A 25,634-nucleotide genomic window follows, 5' to 3' on the forward strand; every position below is an offset into this window, starting at 1 on the left:
ACGAATTTGCAAAGAAAAATGTTCAGCGAATGTATAGATCAACAGTGGCACTATCAAAATATAGAAATATTCTTTACTCGCTACACGAAGCCTCTTCTTAAAGCTACCCAACAATTTGATAAAGTTACCTGGGAGATGAGACACTGCTTCTTCCAATTAGATTGCGGATTCTTACCTTGTACTCTGAGCTATCTTATACACCTAATCTTACAACTCATATATCATGGAATCCCATAAGCTAAAAGTACCTATTATGAACCGCTTCTCGAGGGGTATAAGATTATCGTGTTATTACTGAAGATTTATACTACTGTTCAATAAATTGACGTTTCTAGACAATGTAATAAACTTTGAAATATTTGTTTAAAATGAATAAAAAATAATAAATATCATTACCGAATATAAATATAAATAATACAACATTTTTGTTAGATTATGTTTCATATTACGTTATTTTCCCATAATATGGAACCATCCGTATTCGTATAAATATCTTTTACAACTAATTGTTACATAATAATATCTGGCGAGCGAATTTATGAACAACAATGTTCGGAAATCTGTGTAGAAGGTTTTACGATCCAGTTCCCCGTGAGCTATCGATTTTTCCCTGTACTATATTTCAAGAAGGGGTCACAATTGAGCGGTGTTTCATAATAGGTACTTTCACCTAATTCGCCGCGTCGATTATCGGCTAGTTCTCCCGCGGCGAGAGCAGTACAAACAATCGGAAAGTCTTCGGGCAGCTCCTCGCCGCGAGGGAAGCCAAACAAAGCGGTGCTCGGCCGGCTCCACGTGGAAGAAATCACTAACGTCGCCTGCTCGGTTTGAAATCATTAACGGAGGAATTCGATCCCCGTGGAGGGGTCGCACGGTACACGCATCCGTCACGGAAATAAGAGGAGGAAAGAGGACGAGGGTGAGGTCGGACCGCGCGCGTCTCGCAGACATTTTTCTCCCCGATCACTTAGGCACGTATCGCCGATAATGCGTCGCTCCCTCGATCCACCCTTCCCCGAAGGTCGTTTCTCTTCGTCCTTCGGCTTCGCCGTATACGCGTCCTGTGTCCTCCGGCGGCGGATTCACGTCGACTCGTCCGGAACGCGTTCCCCTTCTTCCGTATCCGTCTCCTCTGGCTTTCGATTCGCGCGTGGACAGTACACGGTCGATTCACTGTAAGGTGGAACACCAAGCTGTTTACAGACAGGCTTGGTATTCGAGCTTATAGTGAACTGGCCGGGGTGCATTCATCCTGGCCGCCCCAAAGTCGTCCTTCCGCCACTCTAATCTCGGCCACCTCGCGCTGGAACTAATGGCCTATAGTGCTCCGTAAATTCGATCGTCGATACGCCGGCTGCTGCTGCTGCTGCTGCTGCTCCCTGTTCCCTTTGCTCCCCATCCTGGACCCCCTGCTGCCGTGGGGAGAGGATCACGGGACACCCTACGATGAAATAACACGGAGATCGTGTCGACGATAGGGTCGTCCTCCTGCGTAGTTCGTGAGCGGAAGCAACGAGATCCTCTGCTGTCCCTTTTTCGGTCTTGCTTCTCTACCGGGGCCAGTCTTCGGGACTTCTTGCAGGATGACAGAGTCAACCACATGCGTACATTAGACACATTATTTTATAATTGAATAATATCATCGGTTCGTATATCATCCTGCAAGAAGGTCCTCGATTGTCATTTACACGCTAAGTCACAAATGTATTACAATCTCTGCAGCTCTTCAGAGAGCTTGAATTTGTAACGAAACAATTTCACACGGCCCTTCCAAATGAATAGACGCTGCTCAGTCGTTCAAGGAGCCACGTGGCAGTAATGTGTCTCAATTCGAAGCGAGAGGAACTGTTTGGAGGCGAAGAATCCGGAAACGTTCGATTAAGCCGCGTAACGAAGCTTGAAACGGAACAGCATCCGCGACGAAAGCCGGCATGTTAACGATTTAATGCACAGGAGGATTATTTAAATAAGGTTTCCGTGTCGGTGTCGTATCCGGGAAGCCCCCCGGCAAACTTCCAGGATACTATAATTTCCGCGGATTAGCGGAACGACGATTTCTGGCCGAGCAAACAGAGAGAGAGAGAGAGAGCCGCCTGTTGGAACAACAAGTGACTCGAGAATGCAAAACATGTTTATTTGCTTTACGTGCACCCGGTCGTTTCGAGTGCCGCGTTATAATTGCGGCCGGCGGCAAATGTATTAGCAGCAGTAAACACGCGTGAAATGAAATTCTCCACATTTTTATTATCCGGCTTGATTAAAAGTCCTCCCGAGGGGCGGCCGGTGCCGCGTCGAACTTTTCCATTCGCGTCTCTCGCGAAAATGTTCGCACACCTCGCTTGGTAAATGCCCTCTATACACTGTTATAGCTCAAAGTTGGACGATCCGCGATTCGTTTTACAACAAATTAATTATGGAGCGCTTCGGTATATACCGCTGTAAACCGATCCGGAGCGTGGCGTGCCGATGTTTCAAACTTCATTTTTTTTTTCGCAACTTCTTTCTAAAAATAATCCTGCTCACTGATCGATCGGCTAGCTCCATCATCGTTTTAAAGTTAGATCATCGTCTAGAACAGTTTCGCGAAAAATCTTACGTCGGTCACACGTAGCCGCGGAGAATTGTTATTTTAAGGCCGGGACAGAGATCAACAGTCCCGGTCGATCGACGAATCGACGTACATCGGGAACAGACGCGTAATCGCGTTTCCGTTCAGCTGGACGTTGTCGATTTCGTTTCGGAATTACACGCGTGTAGGACGGCGGATAGTGACGTGATAATCGAACGATGACGTAAGGCGAATGCGATTAAACTGCATTTAAATTTAATTACAACAATATAACCAGCTCGACGGTGACACACGCAACGACGAGTGACGATAAACGTCAGCTTCTGTACGATTAACGAGGTCTGTTCTCAGCACTACACGCCATTTTCCTTCTGCGAGCGCGCTCGCATCATGTGCACGCTCCAATTCCGCATCTTTCGCTGTCCCGTACATTTTGTAATCGTAGCCGCCCGAAATACGCCGTGACATTCTACGAATTTCTCGAGACGCGACGCGTGTTTAAATATATTCCGACAATTAACGTTCGTTCGAAATGGCCAATCGCTGTAAATAAATAGACGTCAAATATTGCACTGCGGTGAAACTATCAATGATCCGAATTAGCGGATCTTAATACCAACCTCCGCTTTAAAATATTATTTTCCAAACGCAGTCATTAAATTTTTCTATAAATTTTTAAATAATGTATACGCTGCCAATTTGATGCATCTACGTGTTTCAAGATTAGTGCAATTTTTGGTACAATCCATGCGATTCGTATTAACAGATTATAAATTCCACGTATTTATAAAAACATGAACACAAGAAATAGAGAATATGTAGGAAATATATAGAATATATAAAAATATATAAATTATACAAAACTACATAAAATATATATATATAAGAATGTATAAAAACGTGGAACATATAGATAAATAGAAAAAATACATAAAGACATAGAAAATCTATGAATATATAGAAAATGTATGAAAAGATAAAAGAATTTCGAAACTGTCGCGCAACACCTGCACCTCCGAATTACCTCAGAAACATCCAGTTTTGCATACCTTAGTCTAACCGCCGACAAAGGTACAAAAACACGCGACAAAGTACACGAATTTTCCAGTCGGCAGCGCGTAATCGCCGGAAACGGTCGCAGCTCGGCCGAAACACGTGGCCGCAGAGACATTCAGAAATCCGATTCACGCAGGGATCATTCTATCCAGCCGAGGTGGGCATTCACGGTTCTATCGTACGGAACACACACGGAGAACCGCGCGACGGCGGCAAGAGGCTGGGTAGGAACCACCTGTAGCTTCGGGGTCCATGCATATGCGCGACTGTAAAAAGTTTTCCGCGGCTTTTCCTTTTCCGGCCTGCTCGGGTGACGGTCTCGTGCGGGAATGGGAGAATTGATCTAATATAGATCGCACGGTGATCCTACCTATACACCCTTGCGGCGGCAACGGGAAGATCAGCGTGTTCGATGATTTTCTTCTCGCAACTGCGCAGCCTAAACTTTGTGGTTTGAAGCTGCGCAACTGCTGCATGAAGTCCGAGCACTCCATCAGCGTCACGTCAGCGAAGTGTAGATCACAAAGTATTTGGTTCTTGAACCTGCGAACCGATTGTCATCAGTGATTTTTACGATCGGTTGTTCTTGCCTTCTTTCCCTTTCATTCGTCTCTACGACAATTTTGTCGTTCTATTAAAAATCCTCGGCGTGAAAGTTATGTCTCTGTTACGAAATACTGTAGAATCTTTGATCTACTCCTTTACAGTGGGGCATTGTAAGTGGACTGCGAAGCGTTATGCTCTTCTGGTATATATAAATACGAAGAGTCTAAAAATTAGATTAAAAAGAATATAAATAAGAATTTAATAATTAGATTGAAAAGAGTAGAGATAACAGTCTAAGAATTAGATTGGAGAAGATGTAAATAGCAATGGAAGAATTAGTCTTGAAAGGATATAAATAAAACGATAAATAGGGAATACAGCAAATTTTTTTCTTAAATCAGATTTTAAAAAGACGTTTACTTTTCTTTTGCTGAATTTTATAAAATATTTAGAATGTGAATTCGACATTGTCCACGACAGGAGAATTAAACAGTTTAATGAAACTTTGGTAAAAAGCTTTAATTTGTATAAAGATTCGCAGTCTATGAATGGAACATTGTTCGCTGATTTAAACTGCAAAGTAGCCAGACGGTCTTTATGAATCGTGAACGTTGTGCGGGAAGAATACCAATTTAGAATTTACTTATAAACTTGAACGCGAAGTTATCGAGCCGCGAGACAAAGGAGAGTAAGAATAATTCACAGAAACATCGAGAGACAAAGTAGACGAATGGAAACGTAAGAAAATTAAAGGTGTCCCTAAAGTTCTAAAGATGCGAATCCTCGAACCGTGAAAGCTCGGAGGTCCGCAAACGAAGTTTCACAGGCGAAACCAACGGGTGCCGCCCGCCCGGAAATATTTCAAGAAAGCGATTGAATTCTTAAAGACGGTACCAGTGTAGAGATAATAGTTTTCGACATCGCGAAAGCATTATCGTGGCGCGAAAACAATCGTCCGCGAAGTTTCATGAAACTCGGATCCGGTCGATAAAAATTGAATCCGTGGCGTCCCGACGACGGTCGTTATTGGATCACGCCGACCCTCTTATCTCGTCTATCATCCTTTATTATCCCGGATTCACGCAATACCAATTAAAATCAGTACGATGGGAAAAGGAGTGCTTTGAATCACGAGTCGAATAAAATTGTTTTCCAGGCAATCGAGCCCGGCTAATGCGTTTACTATCTCCGCTCTTCTTCGAATCATTAATCAATTAGGCGATCTTTCGAAAAATTGCTGGAACTGTAATCCTCGCGCGTCTATTCGACGATTCGAATAATTGAAGCGATCCAGCGGTAGAGGAATTTTAAGAAATAAATTCGGAAGATTAGTGAAATTGGTGTGCTATTTTATAAAATATCTTGAGCAATGAAATCGGTATAAAAATATTATTTCTTTATATATAACTGCGTATAACTTAAAATTTGTTATATTTATTCAATAAGTGCTACGAGAAATCTTTCAAATTTGTGACCGAAAGCCAATTAAAACGAAAAACATTTGGCAGTGACTCGAACGTCCAAGAAAAAACGCTCGTCGGTTCCATTTCGTGCAGATTTGTCGTTCTTTCGAAAACAAACATGGCAACACGCTGAAAAAATACAGTAGATTTGCCGCGACTGCGAAACGGTGGAAAGCTGTTTCGAACGCGGAACCAAATCGAGTTACACTCGATCGCACTCGAGTCGCGCATAAATTTCTGGTCTTCCGCGCCATAGCCACCCGGAATCAGCCATTTTACCGCGGTCTTATATGTACGCCGGAACAATAACAACAACAACCGCGCCGGACGGAGGGGGTGAAAAAAAAGAGAGAGAGAAGAATAAAACGAACGCGGAACAAGTTTAATCGCACTGATGGAAATTACTGCAGCCAGCCAACAGCCGTGATGCGCGCTCCAAACTTTACGACTGGGAATGTTTTAACTGATTGAATCGCGGTTGGCAGTGTTCCGTGACGATTCTCCCGGAAAAGAGCATATTACACTCGGAAATCCACTGGTGAAAATGTCGCACGAGTCATTAAAAATTAACACAAGAAACACATAAAGCCACGGTTTGTTGAGTCTCTCTCTCTCTCTCTCTTTCTCTCTTAGTTCGTCGATCTTTACAATTCTCCGAGGGCTTTTCCGACGACGTCTGAAATTCTGTGGAATAAACACAAGAGAGTTTCACCGTTTCTTTTACTTTTTGGTTACGGACACTCTTATCTTCCGCGTTTTTCCTAAAACGTTAATCCTTTTTATTCGTCGATTTGAAAAGATTTTGAAAAGACTTCGCTCGAAGAAGATTATACGAATGGGTTTTCCTTCATAGAAACGATCGCGAACCACGCCATTTAACCTGTCGATTCTTTGAAATTACGCGAATCTTCTTGAAATGGATTTCACAAACTCGATTTTGCGAAGTAGATTTCATAAACTCGATTTTGCGAACTCGATTTCACAAACCTGATTTCGCGAACTCGATGTTACAAATTCGATTCTAAAGAAGATATTCAGACCATTAAGATTTTATAAAAATAGCATTCCATGTGATAAAACAGAGAAAAACAATTATCTATGCGACACGAAATAGAACATACTTGATTACAGAGTTGGGCAAAATTTTATTCGAATGATAGATGAATGAAAAACTATCCAATACAATTTTTTTTATATACAATTGCTATTCGAATAAGATATATTTCCAAAAAGGATTCATTCGTATAATTATTTACACCAAATATTTATTCGAAATAATTCGAACAGTGCCAAATTCTGTTCCATTTATACCAGAGTGGAAAAAAAGAAAAATTAATGGACCCTGACCTCACATTTCGAGGAGAATCATCGAACTACCACGCGCGTACAGTAAACTCAAGAATTTTACAGTATCTAGTACGGAGCAACGTGTAAATTTTCATCGGAGGGTTAAAAATCCTGCGGAAGAGTAAAAGTTCGAAGGAAATAAAAGGCGATAACAATGAACCTTTACGATGAGCCTTACCCGCGAGTAACAGGGTAACGATGGATCGTTACCTCGAGCCTAAAAGGGTTAAAATCACTTTGCGCGTATAATCGGGAATTCGGTTTCGGTTCCGAGGCAACGGGGGCGCAATACAAATGATCCCCATTTTCTCGGGACCGTTCCCGCGGTACCGGGGATATATATTTATCCGCGTAACCGTACGCGTGGCCGTTTCCTCAATAAATAGGAAATTAAAGCAGCTGCCGGTCGAAATTATGGGGTGGCCATGAACGTACCGATGAGATCGAGGACCCGCGTTTATTCAACAGACACCGTTTTTTTTATTCTCTTACTCACCGTCTAGCCTGTTTCTGTTTCGGTCCCGTGAGTTTCAGTCCGCAGACGTTACATTTTAGGCATTCCTCATGGTAGTGATTGTTGTCGTACAACGACGACCGATCTTGAAACAGTAAATTGTAGGGAATATACAGTGGTAAATATAATTCTTTGGGATCGCCTCGACTGGATCGAAAGATATCATATCCGTCTTTTATTCTCTCTCTTGGGAGAAATACGATTTTCTTTTTACATCATCTTGGTATTCTTGAACTGCGGATCTTAATCGTATTTATAGTTTGTATGAAACGATAAAGAAAATCTGCAAATGACTTTTTATTCTGCGAAGTATCGTATTAAATCAAATGTTTTAATGGACACTCCTGTTAAAGCATGGTATAAATACTGAAAATCTGCAGTTCTGTCGTCGTAACTAATTAAGGGAGAGATATTTTTGTGCAAGTTTAATGGCGACTTTCGAAGACGTTTTGAGCTATTTTTCTAAAATATAGATTACTTTAATTGACTGTAATGACGAATCTGTTTATTCGAATAAAAGTTTCGTATCATTTTGATGATACCTTCTTAGAAAGTATAAAAAACTATTACATTTTTACTGTAATCATTTTTTCACCAGTTTCAAAAATATATAAATAAATATAGAACACCTTTATTATATACAAGAGGTATTTTTACCCTAAAATAAAGATAGCTCAATATTTCTTTCAAGCTTAAGCTCGAAATTTTCGGCTTATCGAATTTCCCTTATACAATCGAACGATAACTCATTTGCAACATTGTTTATAATACACACATGTGAAAAGGAATCATATTTTGTTTCATCACAACGCGAACAATTATATTTCTAATATTATTAAATTATTAGATGTATATTATTATATGAAAACTCTAAACTCAAAAAGAATTGAGCAGTTTCAAACAATGGTAATACGAAGCATTAGTGATTAGAACCTAAAACGACGATATCACGGAAATGAATAGATGTAACATACGCCGCTTTTCCTTGGAGCCGTAGAATTAAGGAGCTCGATTTATATCTGCAGTTGCAACGGAACAACGCGAGGCATCTTCCACCCCTTGACGCAAACCAAACGGTCGAATAAACGGGTGAAGTGGTTCGAACGAACCGGAACACGAAACAGGCTTCTCTCAGGTCCGATTTTCTCCCGACAGTTATCCCATCGATCAATTCCGCGGCGTCGGCGAGCCATCCCCCTCGACTTCGATCGGCGTTTCCTTCGCGGGCGTCGATCGGCCGTTTTCCACCCCCGTTTTCCCCGTGTTTTATACTTAACGACCCCTCGTGTCTTCGAGGGGTGTGGTCCCTGCTACCTCTCTCTTTCTCTCTATCTCTCTCTCTCGCTCTCTTTCTCTCTCGCTCTCTATCTCTATCTCTCTCGCTCTCTATCTCTCTCTATCCCTCTCTCGCTCTCTTTCTCTCTCTATCTCTCTCTCACTCTCTTTCTCTCTATCTCTCTCTCGCTCTCTTTCTCTCTCGCTCGCTATCTCTATCTCTCATTGCTCTCTTTCTCGTGACGCCGTAGCCACCATAAAGAATTCCAGCGCGTGCCAGCCACGGAATTTTGATGTCGCGGTCTCTCGTGACCGCTCTCCGGAGCCGTCTAATTGCAAGAACGCACGCACCCACGCACGTGCCCCGCACCATGCTAGCGCCGCTATCAGATACGTCGCCGCCCTCGACATGAATTATCGGTCTCATAGCCTGTCCACTTACTGCGGCCTGATAGTTCGCCGCTCGTAAGGCGGAACGACGGCGGCGTAAAGCCTCGTTCACATTAGTCAAGTTGTTTGACTTCGTGCCTCTCTCGAGACCAGGCTTCGGCGTTCGTCAAATAAATTATTTGAAAAATAATATGTTGTCTTAGCGGGTCGCGTGTTACTCGCTGGACAACAATAATCATTTGAACGGATTAGTAATCCTTCATTATTTTGGAATAATTGTACGGGTCGCTTTTCATTCGATTGAACACGTGGACGAGGAAAATATATTGTATTAAATCCGGAGTTTATTCGGAGTAATTATTGAGTAATTTTTCATTCGATCGAATACATTGATAAATAGATCGCGGATTTTTGTATCTGCATCAGTTGAAAGAAATAGAAGCTATTTAAATAGCAAGTGTATTCGTTCTTTAATCATTTTAGTAGAATAAAAAAAAAAGAATAATATATTCTGTTTAAATATTCTGACGATAGTTCAACTAAAATATAGATTAATTTAATTATTAAATTATTGTACATCTTTATACGATTAATGTATTAAAAATATGTGACTACTTCTAACTTCTTTCCACCTCTTCAAGAAATATAAAATCTTTCGCCACTCATAAAAAGAAAACAAAAAATTCATAACATTTTCAATGACTGAACACAAGTAAGGCATGAATGAGAACGTGCATCGAGGGTCAAAGGTGCAATTAACGCATCGAATGCAAGGTCTTCGCGCGGAATAACATCGGAATAAATTTTCGTTCCAGCAGGCAACACGTGACAGCTGGAATGAATATGTTATTCCTCATTGAATTACGGGATGTTTAATGTACCGAGCAAGAAATAATTGCTCGGAGACGAGAGAAATGTATATCCCGAGAATTCGACCGGCACGGCCGCGATCATTCCCGGAGTTATAAGTTCCGAACACGGAAAGAAAGTTCCATCGTCCTCGACCTCGCCCGAGACTTTCCATCGCGCATTGTTCAACGGAGCGCGGGCGCCGGCACAAAAAGCCGGGGAATAATCGTAATTTCCCTTGACGACGTGTTTATTGCGTCGCGGACTCTTTGCGGGAAATAAATAAGAAAAGTTGTCTTGTTGGAGCTGTCGAAAACCGGCGGCCGTTGGAGCGCCATTTTAATGAACGAAAATGAGATAGGGAACGGAGAATGAAGATTTCTATGAAACAAGACCCGGCGCCGCGTTATTAAAACGAAATCAATTACGTCGCGTCTCTATATGGAAGAGAACGCCGAATAGATAGGAAGACGCTAGGATTTTATCTATACTCTGTCTGTGTTTGAAAGGCCAAAGGCGACAATATGTGGGAGATCGGCTGCCATTAGTATCTGGGAAATGAGTTTCTCTCTAGAGATCGTTGATTTAGTTAAAAAATCCAATATCCACTGGCTTAATAATGACAGAAGTATGTTATTAATCGTCTTCGTCGCAGAAATGGTATTAACATCTTTAATATTCTTAAATAATCGTCGACATGGAATTAAAAAGACATAACATTGACAGATTTTAGAAATTAATTTTAAGAATATAACTCAACCCGTAAAATTGATTAATAAAGTATTAAATCATGCTAACTCGTCAATATTAAGCTACAGATGCATAGTATGTCCATTAATTCATCAATGGATATTTATATGGTTTAAAAGCTATTTGAATAGCTCGTAAATTTGGTTCAAAATAATATCAATTGTATTAAGAATATTTTCTTTAATATCAAAATATTTTTGTCAATTTTCATTTAACATCAACGCTGCTCTACACAAATATATTCGATAAAAACAGAAATAATTTAGCTTTAACTTCCGACAACTCTTCCACGTTCCTTTGTACATAAATTGTAAGACAATGGATTACACGTGCCAGCAACAGAAATGCTCTGTCACTCCTGTCCGTATTCTCCGTAAACGCACAAAAAAAAATCGCAGGTTTGTTAAAGCTAGCAATAAGTTGGAATACTCGTGCACCTTTTAAAAATGCACTCCCCATTGCTAGACCTCGAAAACTCGTTCTCGATTATCGCCCCGCGTACCATCGCGTTAACCCGCTCGCGCGAGCGTTAACCCTTCGCGCTCGAGCGTGCGCTCGCACGCGGACGAGGGTGAGAAAAAAGAGTGGCACAGGATACCTGGGTTTGTTCTAATGCCCGTATCGATTGAAGTCCGCCTAACCCACTGGGGCTTTGCATTAACAATTTCCTGTTACGCGTGGCCGCCGCGTTCTTCTTCGGTTCCAGTCCGGAGCGGAGCGTTCCCGGCGTTCGAGGCGTTCGCGATCTGCGTAATGTAATTGGAACCGGTCGCCGTGAAAAAATTTGTTGCTCCGTTTAATGGGTTCTCGTTATTCGAAGTCGAAGTTCCGCGCCGCTGTTTAATGGACTACGTTCCGCGCGATCTATTTATCGGCAAGGAACGACGAATGGCAAGATCCTCGTTGAGCCTCGGTGCAATTAGGTTTGTTTTATTGTTATCTTGCTTTGTATCTGGTTCTGGAAATTTGATCGCAGTTTAGAAGTTAGAGTTTACTGAAAATTCGTTCAGCAATATTAGCGCGATGGAAATTGATTCAACATCTTGAAATTTTCAGAACTTCGTCGTGATCTAACGCTTGATTAATAATAGTATTAATAATAGTTATTCTTTTAACAGGATAAAGCCTGTGTTATACGATATAAAATTCAGCTAACAAAAAATTAAAAAAGAACATGAAGAATAAGTATAAAATTAAAAAATATAATTAAAAAAGTATATGAAGAATAATGAATTTTGTGAAGAATAAGAATTGCCAGCATTTGTTGCAAACTCCATACGCGTTTCTTTCCTTTCTCAGTCATTTCAACAAGCTAAAATCAACAGAACAGCATTCTCAAATTCCGCGAACGTACTTAATATTTCGCACTTGGTCCACTCGCTATCGCTAGAAACGCGTAAACTCGACTACGTCGTTATACACCGTAAAGTAAAAATCCGCGCAACAATAAACCGGGAGGACTCATTTCGGAGCCCGGGGCACCGCAATCCGTCGCTGATTTTCTCGCAGTCACTTTTCCACGATGAACATACCGTGTAGGAAATTGAAAGCCCCGCTTTTCCCGTGGAACTGCCACAAATTGAAACGCCGCCGAAGACGTCGATAAAATTGTTTCCATCGCAACAAGGAAAAGGGTACGTTCGAAGAAAATCGAAGCGAAAACCGTTTAATCGGAACGACAGATATCAGTAGCCGGCATCGGGGAAGAGCAGTTTTACGTTTGGAATAGAAGAAAAAAAAAATAGATAGAGGAAGAGCCTGCTACCTCGACGTAACAAATGGATCGTCCGGTTTCTCCTCTCCGCCCCCATGACAAAATAAAATCGCATCATGGGTTCGACGTCGATGGAAAATCCGAAGAAAAATCGAGGGAAGCGTCGCGTGCGCGCGAGACAGTCATGAATTCGGGTTTAATTGCGTTTCACACGATGAACACGGTTTTAATTGCATCCGCTGGTTCAATTTTAGAGGGCCGTCGTCCTGCGCGGGAGTCCGACGTGTTTCCATTTTCACGCTGCTCGATTCTCGGCCTCCCGGCTCCGGGCTAAAACTTCTCTCTCTCTCCCCCTCTCTCTCTGTCACTCTTTCTCTCTCTTTCTTTCTTTCTCGCTTTTTCTCTCTGATTTCTTTCTCTTTCCCTCTCTTTCTTTCTTCTACGAGCCGTGACAGATCTCGCTTTCAGACGCCGGAAACCCGAACGCAGATAAGCCAGGCGGTTGTTGCCGCACGCGGATAGAACCCGGCGAGGTTAAAGCACCGATAAACCGGGCTTACGATCGTGACGCGCGTGCTCCCGCCTCATAACTTCGTTTTTCTTCTTGCTCTTTTCCACGCCGAGAAGTCGGAATCGGCTGACGCCCACCCAAGACTTACCAGAAATTATTAAAAGAAGCCGCCCTTGCGACGAGCCACCGAAAGCTTGTTTCGCTGCAGCAGGGAACCCTCTGTTCGATCGTCACGTACGAAATCGCCGAAATTTTTAACCACTAAATAACCGGGAAGATATTTATAATTTGCCTTTAATTAACTACGCACACGCGGGGAACGTACTAAGATCATTTACTACGTTCTAAGATCATTTACAATCGAACGGTTTTATTCGAAGCGAAGGAAATATCTGGATTAATTGCTGTACTGAAATCAAATTTGTTATGATACATTTATTAATCAAAGGAGCATAATTATTGACGGTGTTGTTATTTTCCCTGAGAGGTTCGAGAGCAAAGATCTTTATTGGCGAAATTACTGTAGATTTCTACAAGCAATTGCTCGGAAACGATAAGACGGTGATCGAATTTATGTTTGCGAAAGGGTAATGTTTTTTTAGAAACAAAAACTGTATCACAATTCAATGCAATCTCTCGTTCTGCATAACAAGTCCACAATGATAAAAATCACCTATAACGCGGTGTTGCGTTCTGGCTTGTAAATGTCAGATTTACATGTCATTACGTGTGTCTAATAATATTCATAAGATCAGGATAAAGATCGCATGACTTAAGGTCGAAGTTTTCGAAATTTTAAGGTCACTGAATATATTTTAGAGGGAATTTTTATATTATTCCGACGCCGGCTTTAAAAGCGAGATAAGACCGGCTGACCGAATTATTATAAATCATACGGATTCTATCTTGAATATTTCAATGAGCTGAATCGTGGTTTACAATAAAGTCTGGATATCTGAAAAAAAAATCCAAAATCGTTCACTTACGAATTTACTTAATAATAAAACAATAATTTCTGTCTCAAAAGATGAGTCAAAAAGTTAATATCAGATTAAGAAGCTTCATATATGAAATATCTGGAATGTGAATATTATTTTGATATTTGAAATGAAATTTCATAGAATATTGTAAAAACTTCTTTAGAAATAATAATTCTTGTACAGACCGACAAGCTAAAGTTTTTTAATTCCATGGAAAACGAGTTTCGAAACGAATACTGCGACGATTCAATAAGAACGGAAAAATCATGTTCCACGGAATTTTATATTGTCCAAGAGTGTCAGTGGAAAACCATTTGATAACCATTCCCGTAAAATTTTTAGATTTTCTAGACAATTCCAGGAGCTAGCAATTCACAGATCGACGCATCGGGCCAATTGCGGGACCGCCGAGCCAATTGTTCCGGATCGGCTTGGCCAACTTTCGAGTTTCAATTTTATTTGATCGGTTCGGGGCGGAATCACGGTCCGGGTGCGGGTGGTTCGCCATTACCGTTCCCGAGTTAATTAACAACGTTCGTCGAGCGGTATCGGTCGTTTGACGATGCCCAGCTCCGAAGAAAATCGCGATAGCGAAGATCGAAATTCCGACCGGGTCGGCGACCTCGAACATTCCATAAAGTCGGACTGCTCTGTTAACATTAAACCAGTTGCACATTTTTCTTTTAAAATCATTGAAATTATAAAGAGTCTTCGGTAGAAAATGATTGAATTTTCTTAATTCAAGTACGCGATGCATGGAACTGTTCGAAAAGTAATTTCGTTCTTTCGACGATATTTCAATGCTTAAAATAAATATTATTCACCGATACATTGTTCTATAACTTTTCAATATTTTTCAATCAAGTACATTTTGACAGCTCTTATAAAATTATTCTCTGAACAAATCAATTAATTAACACGTTCTCGAACAACCTTAGTACACTCTTCTCACGTTCTTCGGTCCAGCGAGTCCAAGAATAATGTTTAAAAATTAACACAAAAACCACGCCACGTCGCACGGCTTTCGTTTTAGTTAAAACGATTGCGGTGTCCGGATTTTCATCTGGGTAACGGGTTCGGCGAGCCGATGGACACGCGATTCGGTGGCAATCGGACACGGGACGGGTACGTCGAAGGCGTCGCATAAAAACCAGGCAATTAGGACGTTTCTAACTATAATGGGACGGCCCCGATCGGATCGATCCGCGCGGCCGGATCGGGTTGGCGTGTTAGATAGGAATTAGTAATGAATGCGACCGCGTTGTCTGGAATTAATGACGGAAGACGGTCGTGGGTGCCCGGACGGGCGGCTGAATTTATCGAAACTAATGAAATTCCTGGAATTGCGGGACGCTCGCCGATTACGGCCCGCTCCCGTGAAAATGATAATTACTCTTCGGCCAGTTATTGCGGCCGGGATTCCGCGTCGAAGTTCCGCCCGGCGATAGTTCCGCGCGTGCGACGGAGACGGCGCGAAAGAAAATTGAAACCGATGAAGTCAATTACCACGGATTCCGCGGCACGTCGAAATCGAAGGTAATGACATTAACCGGTTCGCTCGGATTTAACTTTGACCCGGCGACTCATTATTTCCGCGGCGCGTGCGACCCTTAACGAAGCTTCGTTATCTTCAGGAATTTTCGTTCGGGATCGGGGACAAGTGAGTTCTCTGTACAACGACTCCGGTTTACGTCTCTTGTGCTTGCGGCTCGCAAAGATAACGAGCATTTCTCCGTACCGTGAATGCAAATATCCAAAGATAATTGCGATGTTGGAAATACGGAAACGCTCCGCCCGCTTCCCTTTATGCCGGCTTTGTAAATGGAATTTCTGCTTTCCCGGCAGAGACCATTCTTGATCTTCGGATCCGGCGACGGGAGTTTGCCGTATTCCGTTCGACGTACTTTGTCTTCGCCGTGCTTCGCGTCGCAGTATTCGATTTTCAGTTAATAAATTACGAGAGAATGTGGAAACGACGGTCTCGGCGACTGCCGGCTGTAGCATAAATCGTGGTCGATACGTACGTACGTGGACGCCGTTGTTCGTACACAGAGGGCGAAATGAGTTTCGACAAATTCATTCGAACGGCGCACGGATTAAATGACACGTTTCACCGCCTTGATTTTAACCTTTTTGGATTGCGTCGACGTGTCAAACTCGTGGCGAAGATTTTATATATGATCTACTAAATGTATGGGTCAGTACTTATTTATTAATAATTATTTTATATATGAATCGGAATTAATCATTTTTCCAATAACATCGCAGAAACACTATTCTATTGAAGCACTTATATATTTAAGAATAAATTTCGCAAAATATCTTATTTGTATATTTCAGTATTTCTATTTTCAATATTTATCTATATCCAATATTCTAATTTCAATAAATTGATATAACCAAAAATGTAAACGTTATTTTGAGCCTGGAATTTTACGAGTGACGAAGTCTAAGCCGCCCCAATACTACTTTCCGCCCGAGATTCGAATTAAATCCGCGCGCGATACATTAGCAAAACGAGTAGTACAACTCCATGCAAGCTCGGCCCCGAAATTTATAGCCGTCTCGCGCGAGAAGAATGATCCGCCGCGTTTTTCTCGCGGCGAGACGGCTATAAATCAACTTCACGGAAGAAATATTCACGACGAGAGCCATGAATAATCTGAGTTGACGGTGACGAGCGAATCCGACAAAAGTCTCTCTGGCGCGACGATCGCAGAGACGTGAACGCACATGGGAGCACGAGATTCGAAAAGGGGAGGTGTGTAGCCGGTCGCGGCCGTTCTCCTTCGGTCGATTAACATTTTTCGATTAAAAGCCCATTAGGTCGGCGTCACGCGGCTTGGCCCCGGGAGGAAGAGGTTAGATTAGGGAATAATACGATCAGGCCGTTCGATTGAATTTCCATTCAGAGCGCACGGTAATTCCTCTTCCTCCGTCTTCGTCCGCGCGCGCCCGCATTGTACGCCTGTTCCCGGAGTCCACAAGTGGTTGAAGGAAACGAACCGAGCGATCGACCGATCCCCGTTCCGCCGTTCTTTTTCTTCCCGTCTTCCTTCCCCCAATTTTTTTGCTCGCTGTTTCGTTTTGTCAGCGAGTGAACAATCCTTCGCGGGCATTGCGATAGCTAACAATTTTTTAAACCGAAGACTCCTCGCGGAGGACACTGGAAATGTCCAGAGTTCGACATTTCGGTTTGTTTCGAATACATATTACTATGAATTCGACATATATTATACAATTGAATGGTTGACTCGATTAATTCATTATAAACTATTCTATTTATTTATTCGTATAACTCGAATAAGAAAAGTACTTTACATTCATTTTTACTCAAATAATTTATTTTCCGTATGAATTCCTGTAAGATCAAATCCTATTCAAATGATTTCAAGTACGAATAAAATTTTATTCGGATCAATTTTGATGTAGATACATTTTTATTCGATTAAATATTGATTCTATAGTGTCGAATAAAATTTTGTCTATTAGTCTTTATTTTTTATCTTTTATACGAATAAAACTTCGTCCAATTCTATAAATATCAACAGAGTTGTATTCACTTTAAGGATTTACGTGATTCTGAACGCAAATGATTTTTGTATCACATATGAAGTGTGCAAGTTTTAATGAATTATTTAATACCTGAAGAATTATTATATAATCACGTATTACACGTATATGTATAATCATTTGTACATCAGTTCTGGTTATTTTAAAAGCAAAAGAATCACTATTATGTTAACGAATTATGAATTACATTACACATTTTCTGTTAAAAAGCACTGTCATACTGGTGCAGCTATTATTTTGCCTTCGTCAATTACTCTTTGTCGATATTTCTGTGCCAACATTTCTTTGATCGGCTTTATTCTCTTTGTTTCAGGGGAGCTACGTTTCGTTGCCGGATATAATTATATCCTTGTAATATAAACATCGCGCAAATCCCACAAAGTTAAACAACGAAATGAAATGCAGATTTTATGAAGCCCGATCGCGATATCCAGGTTACGTTTAGGGGAGTCTCGCATCGATACGCGATCGAGTGATTTTGATTTCGAGCACGTAAAATATTCCCTCTGTTATTTCCAACGGGCGATACCTTTAAAACCATCGAAAATATTCCTCGCGTATTTTTTTCTTTTTAGTATTATCCTTGTTCGAGGGACGAGAGTAGCCCCCGAAAATTTAGGGTAAGAAACCATGTCGGGATCGCCTATCTCGAAAACCATTAATTTCCGTGAGGAACCTCAGATATACGATTCCCGGGTTTCTTGATACCGAATTCCTTTATGCGATCGGCAATACCAAGTTAATCTTGTTTGATTTATAGCAAAGTAAAAAGTGGTGGTACCGAGGTAACGGTAAGTATTATTGCCCATCTATATTGAGACAAAGGTTGGGGCGTGTCTGTTCGTGACCTGTTAATACCACTTTTTGTAAATGCTGTTCCCTGCGAACCTCGACTCTATTTATTCTAAAACTGTACAAGATATGCCAGCATTTACACTTTTTAAATAAAATCTAATAATTTCTGCAGCGCAAAAACATTATTTTAGAAGTCTGAAAGCTAACTATTTAAAATGATGACCATTTTCGTAAATTCAATCATATCAGCACACAACCAGTGCATTATAATAATTTTTTCAGAACTTCTAGTAAACTAACAAAGAACTTAAATATGTCTATCCTCTGAGTAAAAAATGTATAAAAATGTTGTCGTCTATAATTCATTGATTCTCGTTGCGATAAATGAAAGTGACTGTATTCCGGACAATCTCGGTAATTGGAACCCTTAACCCAGCAATCGAACGGAATAAATAAAAAGGTTTGAAAATTGACACCAAATAATTGCAATTAAGACAAATGAACATATCCGAGCATTTCGCGTTCCACTGATCGCTAAAAACTCGAACAATAAACGTCTCGAGCTGAGACAAACTCGTGTCAGACATTTTTTCCTCCCCGTGGTTCATAATTGGAGGTCGCTTCAGCGACTGGCCTTGTTAGTATGGCACAATAACATGTCACAGATTGTCCAGCGATATCGATTCATCAATTCCCGGTGATTCCCGTGTCAGTTCTCACCCCACGGACGAAGGGGTCGAAGAAAATCCTTGGAGAGAGGACGGTCCGCCGAGGAAAGAAGCCGAGAGCGATCGAGATTGAGGGATCGGCTGCGAACAGCGAGGGCTGCGCAGGATATACCAGTATGTTTTACCTTATTATTCCGTGCCCCGATGAGAGAGACAGAGGGATAGTGAGCGAGCGAGAGAGAGAGAGAGAGGGAGGGAGGGAGAGAGAATGCGGAAGCAGAGCCTGACGCAATTTTCGAAATGGAGTCGCGAACACCCAGGCCGCTCCGGAGGATTGCATTAGTCTGTGGCTCGCGAATTAAGGGCAATTTCATTTTTCCTTCTTTTTTCCTTCCCTCCTTCAGTCCCGCTGAGTGCATGCTATTGGACGAATGATAGTCCTCGCGGGAGGGATGCGGCTTTGATAATAGAAACTGCTTGGCCGGTGTCTTACGATGAAAGGAAAGGAATTAAGAATGATCTGCGAATTTCTCTCCGACGTCCCGGGGAAATTTTTCTTTGAAAGCATCCTCCTCGAACTTCGCACTTCTTGATTGTACTTTATTCCTTCTGTGGGCTGTTTAGAACGGCGAGATATATGAACGTGAATTTCTCTGTAGGCAATGGTTTACTGTTCTTGGAACTCGTTTCTTACGTGGTTGATCGGATATAGAAATGATTCGAAACACTTCGTGCAAAAATTGGTGCTTGCTATATTCGTTTATACTGTTCTGTGTGCATTAGCTTATTAATATATATTATATTATATATGATTATATATATTATATATTATACATTTATATCTTATACCGTTTGATAGCTGAGCAAGACAAAATCTTATTTATTATTATATAATACTATATACGTATATTATATAATAAATAAATATCTTAACAGACAAGAACAATATTCAATATATTTTTGTATCAGTCCACACCCCTTTGTATCGGTTCCTTTCAGTTTTGTGTTAGCCCCACCCCATTGTATTGGCCCTTCCCATTTCTATATTAGCCCCACCCCATTTTGCATTATACAAAATTTATTTGTAATAATATCCCCTCTTCTGGTTGTCCTTTCCCCTTTGAGATTGTACCTTCTTATTTTAAGTTATTCCAGCCCTCTATGAGATTGGGGCTCCGCCTTTTGCGTTAGCCCCGCCCCTTTGGTATTGTATCCTTTCCCTTTTACGTTACAAGAGTTATTAAAAATACTTCTAAGGGCAGTTTTGGTGCATCAAACTTAAAATTCGGAAATATTGTCTCAATGCAAAGGTTAAAAACTTCAATTTAAAAAAAGTCACCATCTCACAATGATTTTCGTCAGTGAAATCAAAGCTGGTAAATTTTTATCTAAAATTATTCTATAACTTCTGCAAATGTCCGACTATTTTTTGGGCACTAGCGTGTATCTAACGGAGCGACCTTCCATAAATTTTCGCGCGCGTTCCTATTTCATTACGCCGCGCGTCGCAAAGCGTTCCCGGGATTGTCTGGCTTGGTTCTTTGTGCAGCGATAAGAAGGGAAGTTCTGGTCGGCCCCGTAAACAGGACGATATATTTCTCGCGAGATTTTACTCGGCGACGTAAGTTCCCGCACAATTCGCGCGCGCTTCCCCTCCGGCGGGAGACGCTCGTTACGCAAAAAGAAAAAGTTCAAATAACTCCGGACACCGGAAGTCATTACAACGTTTCTTCAGCCGGCGGTTCCGCCCGGTTCACCGTAACCAACTTTTAATTTTATTCGGGTATATCTGCCCCCGTTGATTATCCCCGGCGAGAATTCTTTCTCCGCGTCGGCGGCATCCCGTGAACTGCGAAAAGTCATTTCCATTTCGTTCCCACGGTTTCTTTTTTTTTCCGGCGACGAGGCTCCTCGAAACTTTTGGATCGTTCGCGACCAGACCCGTGAATAAACCGTGCGAAAATTCGAACGACGCGATCACTCGATCGTCGTATTCCCCGATGGAGTATTCTTCGCAATTACGAGATAATTCTTTCCGTTTCAAGGGACCATTTCGAAATCAGTTTTACTCTTTGATCCTTTTAATCGATGAAGCAGAGATTTGATTGGCACCATTTTTTTTTTCACTGCGTAAAGCGTCCTTATAGAAAATTGTAAGTTCTACTACAAATGATTAAGAAGAGAAAACTGTGTAGACAAATGCATTAAGAGGAACACAGAAATTTTTTTTTGCTCATTAACACTAATCGTCACATCACTCGTAAATAATTGACGGAATTATCTGCTCACATTTCAAACTGAATTGTTACACGCTAATCTATTACGTCTTCCTTAATATATTAGAACAGTAATTCATACAATACGGCTCAACTTTTCAGTTTTAAACTGAATTTAACTAAAATAATATAATAGCGTTAAGAAGAATGCGCACTTTAATCCTATTTCGAGAAGAACATCGAAGAAAAGATTGTTAATTCGAACGGCCTTGATTCGAGTCATCTTTCCGCTCCATTTTCTCCTATAAATGTCGCGACTTTCATCGTAATACTTTTTTCTAGCCTAGCCATAAAGAACTAGCCGGGTCGTTGTTTATTAACCTTGATATTATAATAGTTCATTTGCCCATCGCGCGGGTTTCCCGTGAAATAAATAGACTCGTCTCCCGTTGAACAAAGGTGATGTAATTTTTAATTTTGAACGACATTGTAGACGCGCACGACAATAGACGGCGGACGCGCTCGCGTTAAATACGGGACGCAATTACGGGTGTGGGACACATAAAAATCACGAAACGAACGGAGTTTCTCGCAGTTACGGCGCACGGCCCACGGTGAATTTCAAACGCGAAGGTAAAATGCACAATAAAAGCCGTCGAACGAGAACGCGTTTCCGCGGGGCCCGATAATCGCGACGCGTCCGTAAAACGCGCGACGAACGCTCCAACGATCCTTCAAATATGATAGCCGCTGTATATCGGAAATATTAACGCCGCTGCATTATAAGGGAAAGCAGAACGTAGTTTCTTAAAGTTCGAACTTCCGCTATAATCGTATTTTAACCCCTCCCGCGTAACTCGGGCTCGGGAATATTCGCGTTATTACCCGGGAGGAGTTCCGAAACCCCTCGCTTTCAGAATTCTTAACATTTCCATGGGATGTTCGCGGTTTATGGCTGTCGTTTACGGAAGATTAAATTTCATCGAGTTTTAATCAATAAATTTGAATAAATTTACGTGTATCAAGGCTGACAGCGTGTACTACGGCGCATCCTTGCGAGCATTACCGTGGATAAATATCACCGAGAGTCGCACGTGGCGTTGAATCATCAATTTAACGTAACTACCTACGCCGGATCATCGTGCAAAGTGTTTATTAAAGCGCGTGCTTCGCGCTCGACGTACGCGTACGATAAATTAAGTAAATACTTTATTCGAAACATTAAATTAGTGATTGTACAAGCTGATGCCCGATTCTCCTTAAATAACAGGAATACAGATTTATTTCGCTCATCCAGTATTTTGAATATGAAAACTTCTTCGAAGGTGGTAGTATCAGTGTGAACAATAAATTGCCCATTACTTGTATGGTATTTTTTGAAGAACAGTAAATATTTTGAACTTTTTCCCTATCCCGATATACCTACAGAAATAATCGATTTTTTAATGTGTTCCTTAACTAGTCAACCACTCAACTACCTCCGTTATCTCTTGAACTATTCAAAGAGCGACGAACATGATTTTTCAAACCGAATATTCCTCATATTTGCAATTTAGAATATATCAAAATATTTTTTGACATTCTTATCGCAATTTGTGCTCGATTCAAAATTATATCGAAATAATATATTAAACTGTGGGAATACTTTCTCGTGAAAGTATATCATTGTAATTGCACGGATAATATTCATATGAAATTAAAATGGTACAAAGTTTTTGTTAAACGCGACCTTCCATGCTACTAATTTAAAGGACACGACGATTGGAGTCTTGCTATTAATAAACCGATTAGTTTGATGAGAAGGCAGTCAAAAGTTGTTTCACTTAATCAATTATATAATGTCACTTATTTCGTGTGACTTATTCCGTCGTTCAACAAACTCTTTGATAAATGATAGTTAAAAATAGTTTTACGTGGCTACTGTTAAATGTTAATGTTACCTTCCCCATATACAATTTTCGTAGCATTCTAATTAAATTGGTCGCAAAGTCTTGTCGCTTTCTCTGCGCAGTACAATGACGATTAGACTGCGAATTTGATGTATTTTTGACGAAAACGATTAGATACAATTTAAACACCAGCGATATTAAATGAATTTAAATAGCATGAATGCAATGTATTCATTTGAAAATTGTAGAATTCTAAAGAAATTTAAATTTTCTATTTCTTATAAAGATCTATGGTGATATTATTATGTATGGAAGTATAAATTAAGAAATACAGCATTATTAACAAGTAATCCGCGCGTCAGCTGTTTCATAAAAATTAAAACGAGCTACAGTGACACGTACCACGCATATTGCCGAAGCAGCGAATTTCTTTCAGCAAAAATATAGCAAAATTATTGTCAGATATTTTTGATAAACACAGTTACCCGTGTGTTCAAATTTACCGAGTACCATAAACGTATAAATATCCGCGGTTAATAGAAAAATTGCAACAGACTGAACAATCGCGACAAGACTTCCCGAGCACCCCCCCGAAATCACGAGATACCAAAATACCGGCGAAACGGCGAACGATATCCCCGCGAATCCCGACGAAGACCCCTCATACCTGTGACACCGCGGCTCGGCGTGGTGCAACCTCATCCCGTCGCAGTGGACATTACGGAATCCCCCATCGGCGGAACGAGTCCTTTTTCTCATCACTCGTGGCACCTCGTGTTATCACATGTCACAGGTGATCATCACCGTGTACGCGTCGAGCACAAGTGTCACACGCGCACCAACGATCCGCGGGCGCGAGGATCGCATCGAAGATCCTTCCCGGTCACGAGGACACCGCACGAGAAACGCCACGGTTCACCACCGCACGGGGCCTTGGCCGGCTTCCAAGTGCTGGCCGACTGCTGTCGCGTAGTATTGTTTCGCACACGGTCACCGCCACAAGTGGTTGCGTCCTGTCAGCGCTGACAGCGATGCGTTGGCTCGCGAAGGACACGCGACCGCCAGGTAAACATGCCCGTCTTACGAAAATCCCCGAGGTGACCGTGATCGCGGCATGCTCTGGATCGCGGCTCGCAGGACACCACCCATCGTGTTGGACGGGAAATCGAAGCTGGCCAGTCCGACGTCTAGGCCAGCTGGCTATCGCTGTTGCCAGAGAGCTGGGTCCTGGCGGCGGTGTCCTGCCGCGGGATCGATCTCACGTAGGTAAACAGACCGTCGTTCCGAAACAGGTGATCCTCCGTTGGACTGTCAACACGCGACCACCTCGCGAATCGCCACTGTTCCCGATCCTGAGACCGTCGCGAGCCTCCGGCCCCCCTCGGAACGATTTATTTCCACGATGCACAGGACTCTCGAAGCACACTGGTTCGATCTCGATCAGGACACCGCGATGATCCTGGATCGCTGATTCCTGTCTGATCCTGCGGACACCGTCCGGTGTCCGTGAACTGGACAGAGTTGTCGTCGCAGGGCCGCTAGTCCTGACGGCTGGACGATCCCGATGACGACGGTGTGTGACACGAGAAGGACACGCTCGCCTGTCAGCTACTCGGGCTGGCTCTCTATTTGGTAGGCTATTGACTGTCATGCACCCAGCGTCGCTCCGACGGAACTACAACCACTGGCACCACGCCTGCGTCTGAGGAGACGCTGAATGGTGTCGGGACGCCGGCTGACCACGGGGTCGCAACGGCGCAGGTCGCCACGATCCCTTTCAAAACCGACCACGAGCGGTGGCAGCGCGACTTTTGACTTGGTTCCCGTGCCCATCTTTAGGGTTTCTTAGCGATAGACTGGCGAGGACAAAGGTAGTTTCGGTACCGGCTGATTTCGATTGCTATGTAGGTGATAGGAAGGGGTGGTTCGTCGCAGGGAACGGTTCTTTGGATTTTCAAAGCCGTGAATGAAGGGTCCTTGCGTTCTGATTGCTGTTAAGGAAGGATCCTGTAAGGTTTCGGATGTCAAAAGCGGCTGGAAGTGTACTTGTGCTTTGAACGTTGGGAAGGATTGTCGAGTTCCGAGTGCTGTTGAGGAAGGAGTCCTTTCTATGTATCACTTTTCAGGGTCAAGACAGCGCGAATGCTTCTGGAAGGTGATTTTCTGGAATGTTGGGTATCTTGTTGAGATTCTCGTGTTTTGAGATTCGTTGAGGAATCGAATCGTCGTGGTCTTCGATTTTGTACTTGTCAGAAAGTTTGTAGATTGGGGTAGATATCTGTGTCGTGTTAATAAGGTAAGATTATTTTAGATTGTTACGATGTTGCTTTTTTGTTGTGTAGAAGCAACCTATTTCGCGGGGGTGATCCCGCAGCGATTTTCCCGACGAAGAAAATCCTTCGAGCACAGTTCCTGACGAAGAAGGTAAGCTTCGGATAATTACTTCCAGGCTGCACGAGAAACTTTAAACGAACTTTCACGTTTTCGTGAGGGCGGTTTCTTGAGAACTTTCAGTGTTTACTTTGATTC

At 42.0% G+C, this 25,634-nt stretch overlaps 1 protein-coding gene across 1 annotated transcript in view; it reads right to left on the reverse strand.

The window, feature by feature from the left end:
- Nucleotides 1-25,634, reverse strand: part of Rsh (Rap GTPase activating protein radish) — a 50,300-nt gene that overhangs the window by 13,152 nt on the left and 11,514 nt on the right. The window contains exons 11-12 of the mRNA XM_078182759.1: nucleotides 7,478-7,580; nucleotides 3,996-4,168 (exon numbers count right to left, since the gene is read on the reverse strand). Coding sequence (XP_078038885.1) covers nucleotides 3,996-4,168; nucleotides 7,478-7,580 — 276 coding nt within the window. The remainder of the gene's footprint in view (nucleotides 1-3,995; nucleotides 4,169-7,477; nucleotides 7,581-25,634) is intronic.

This window comes from Augochlora pura, chromosome 6, assembly GCF_028453695.1.
Source record: "Augochlora pura isolate Apur16 chromosome 6, APUR_v2.2.1, whole genome shotgun sequence".
Lineage (NCBI taxonomy): Eukaryota > Metazoa > Arthropoda > Insecta > Hymenoptera > Halictidae > Augochlora > Augochlora pura.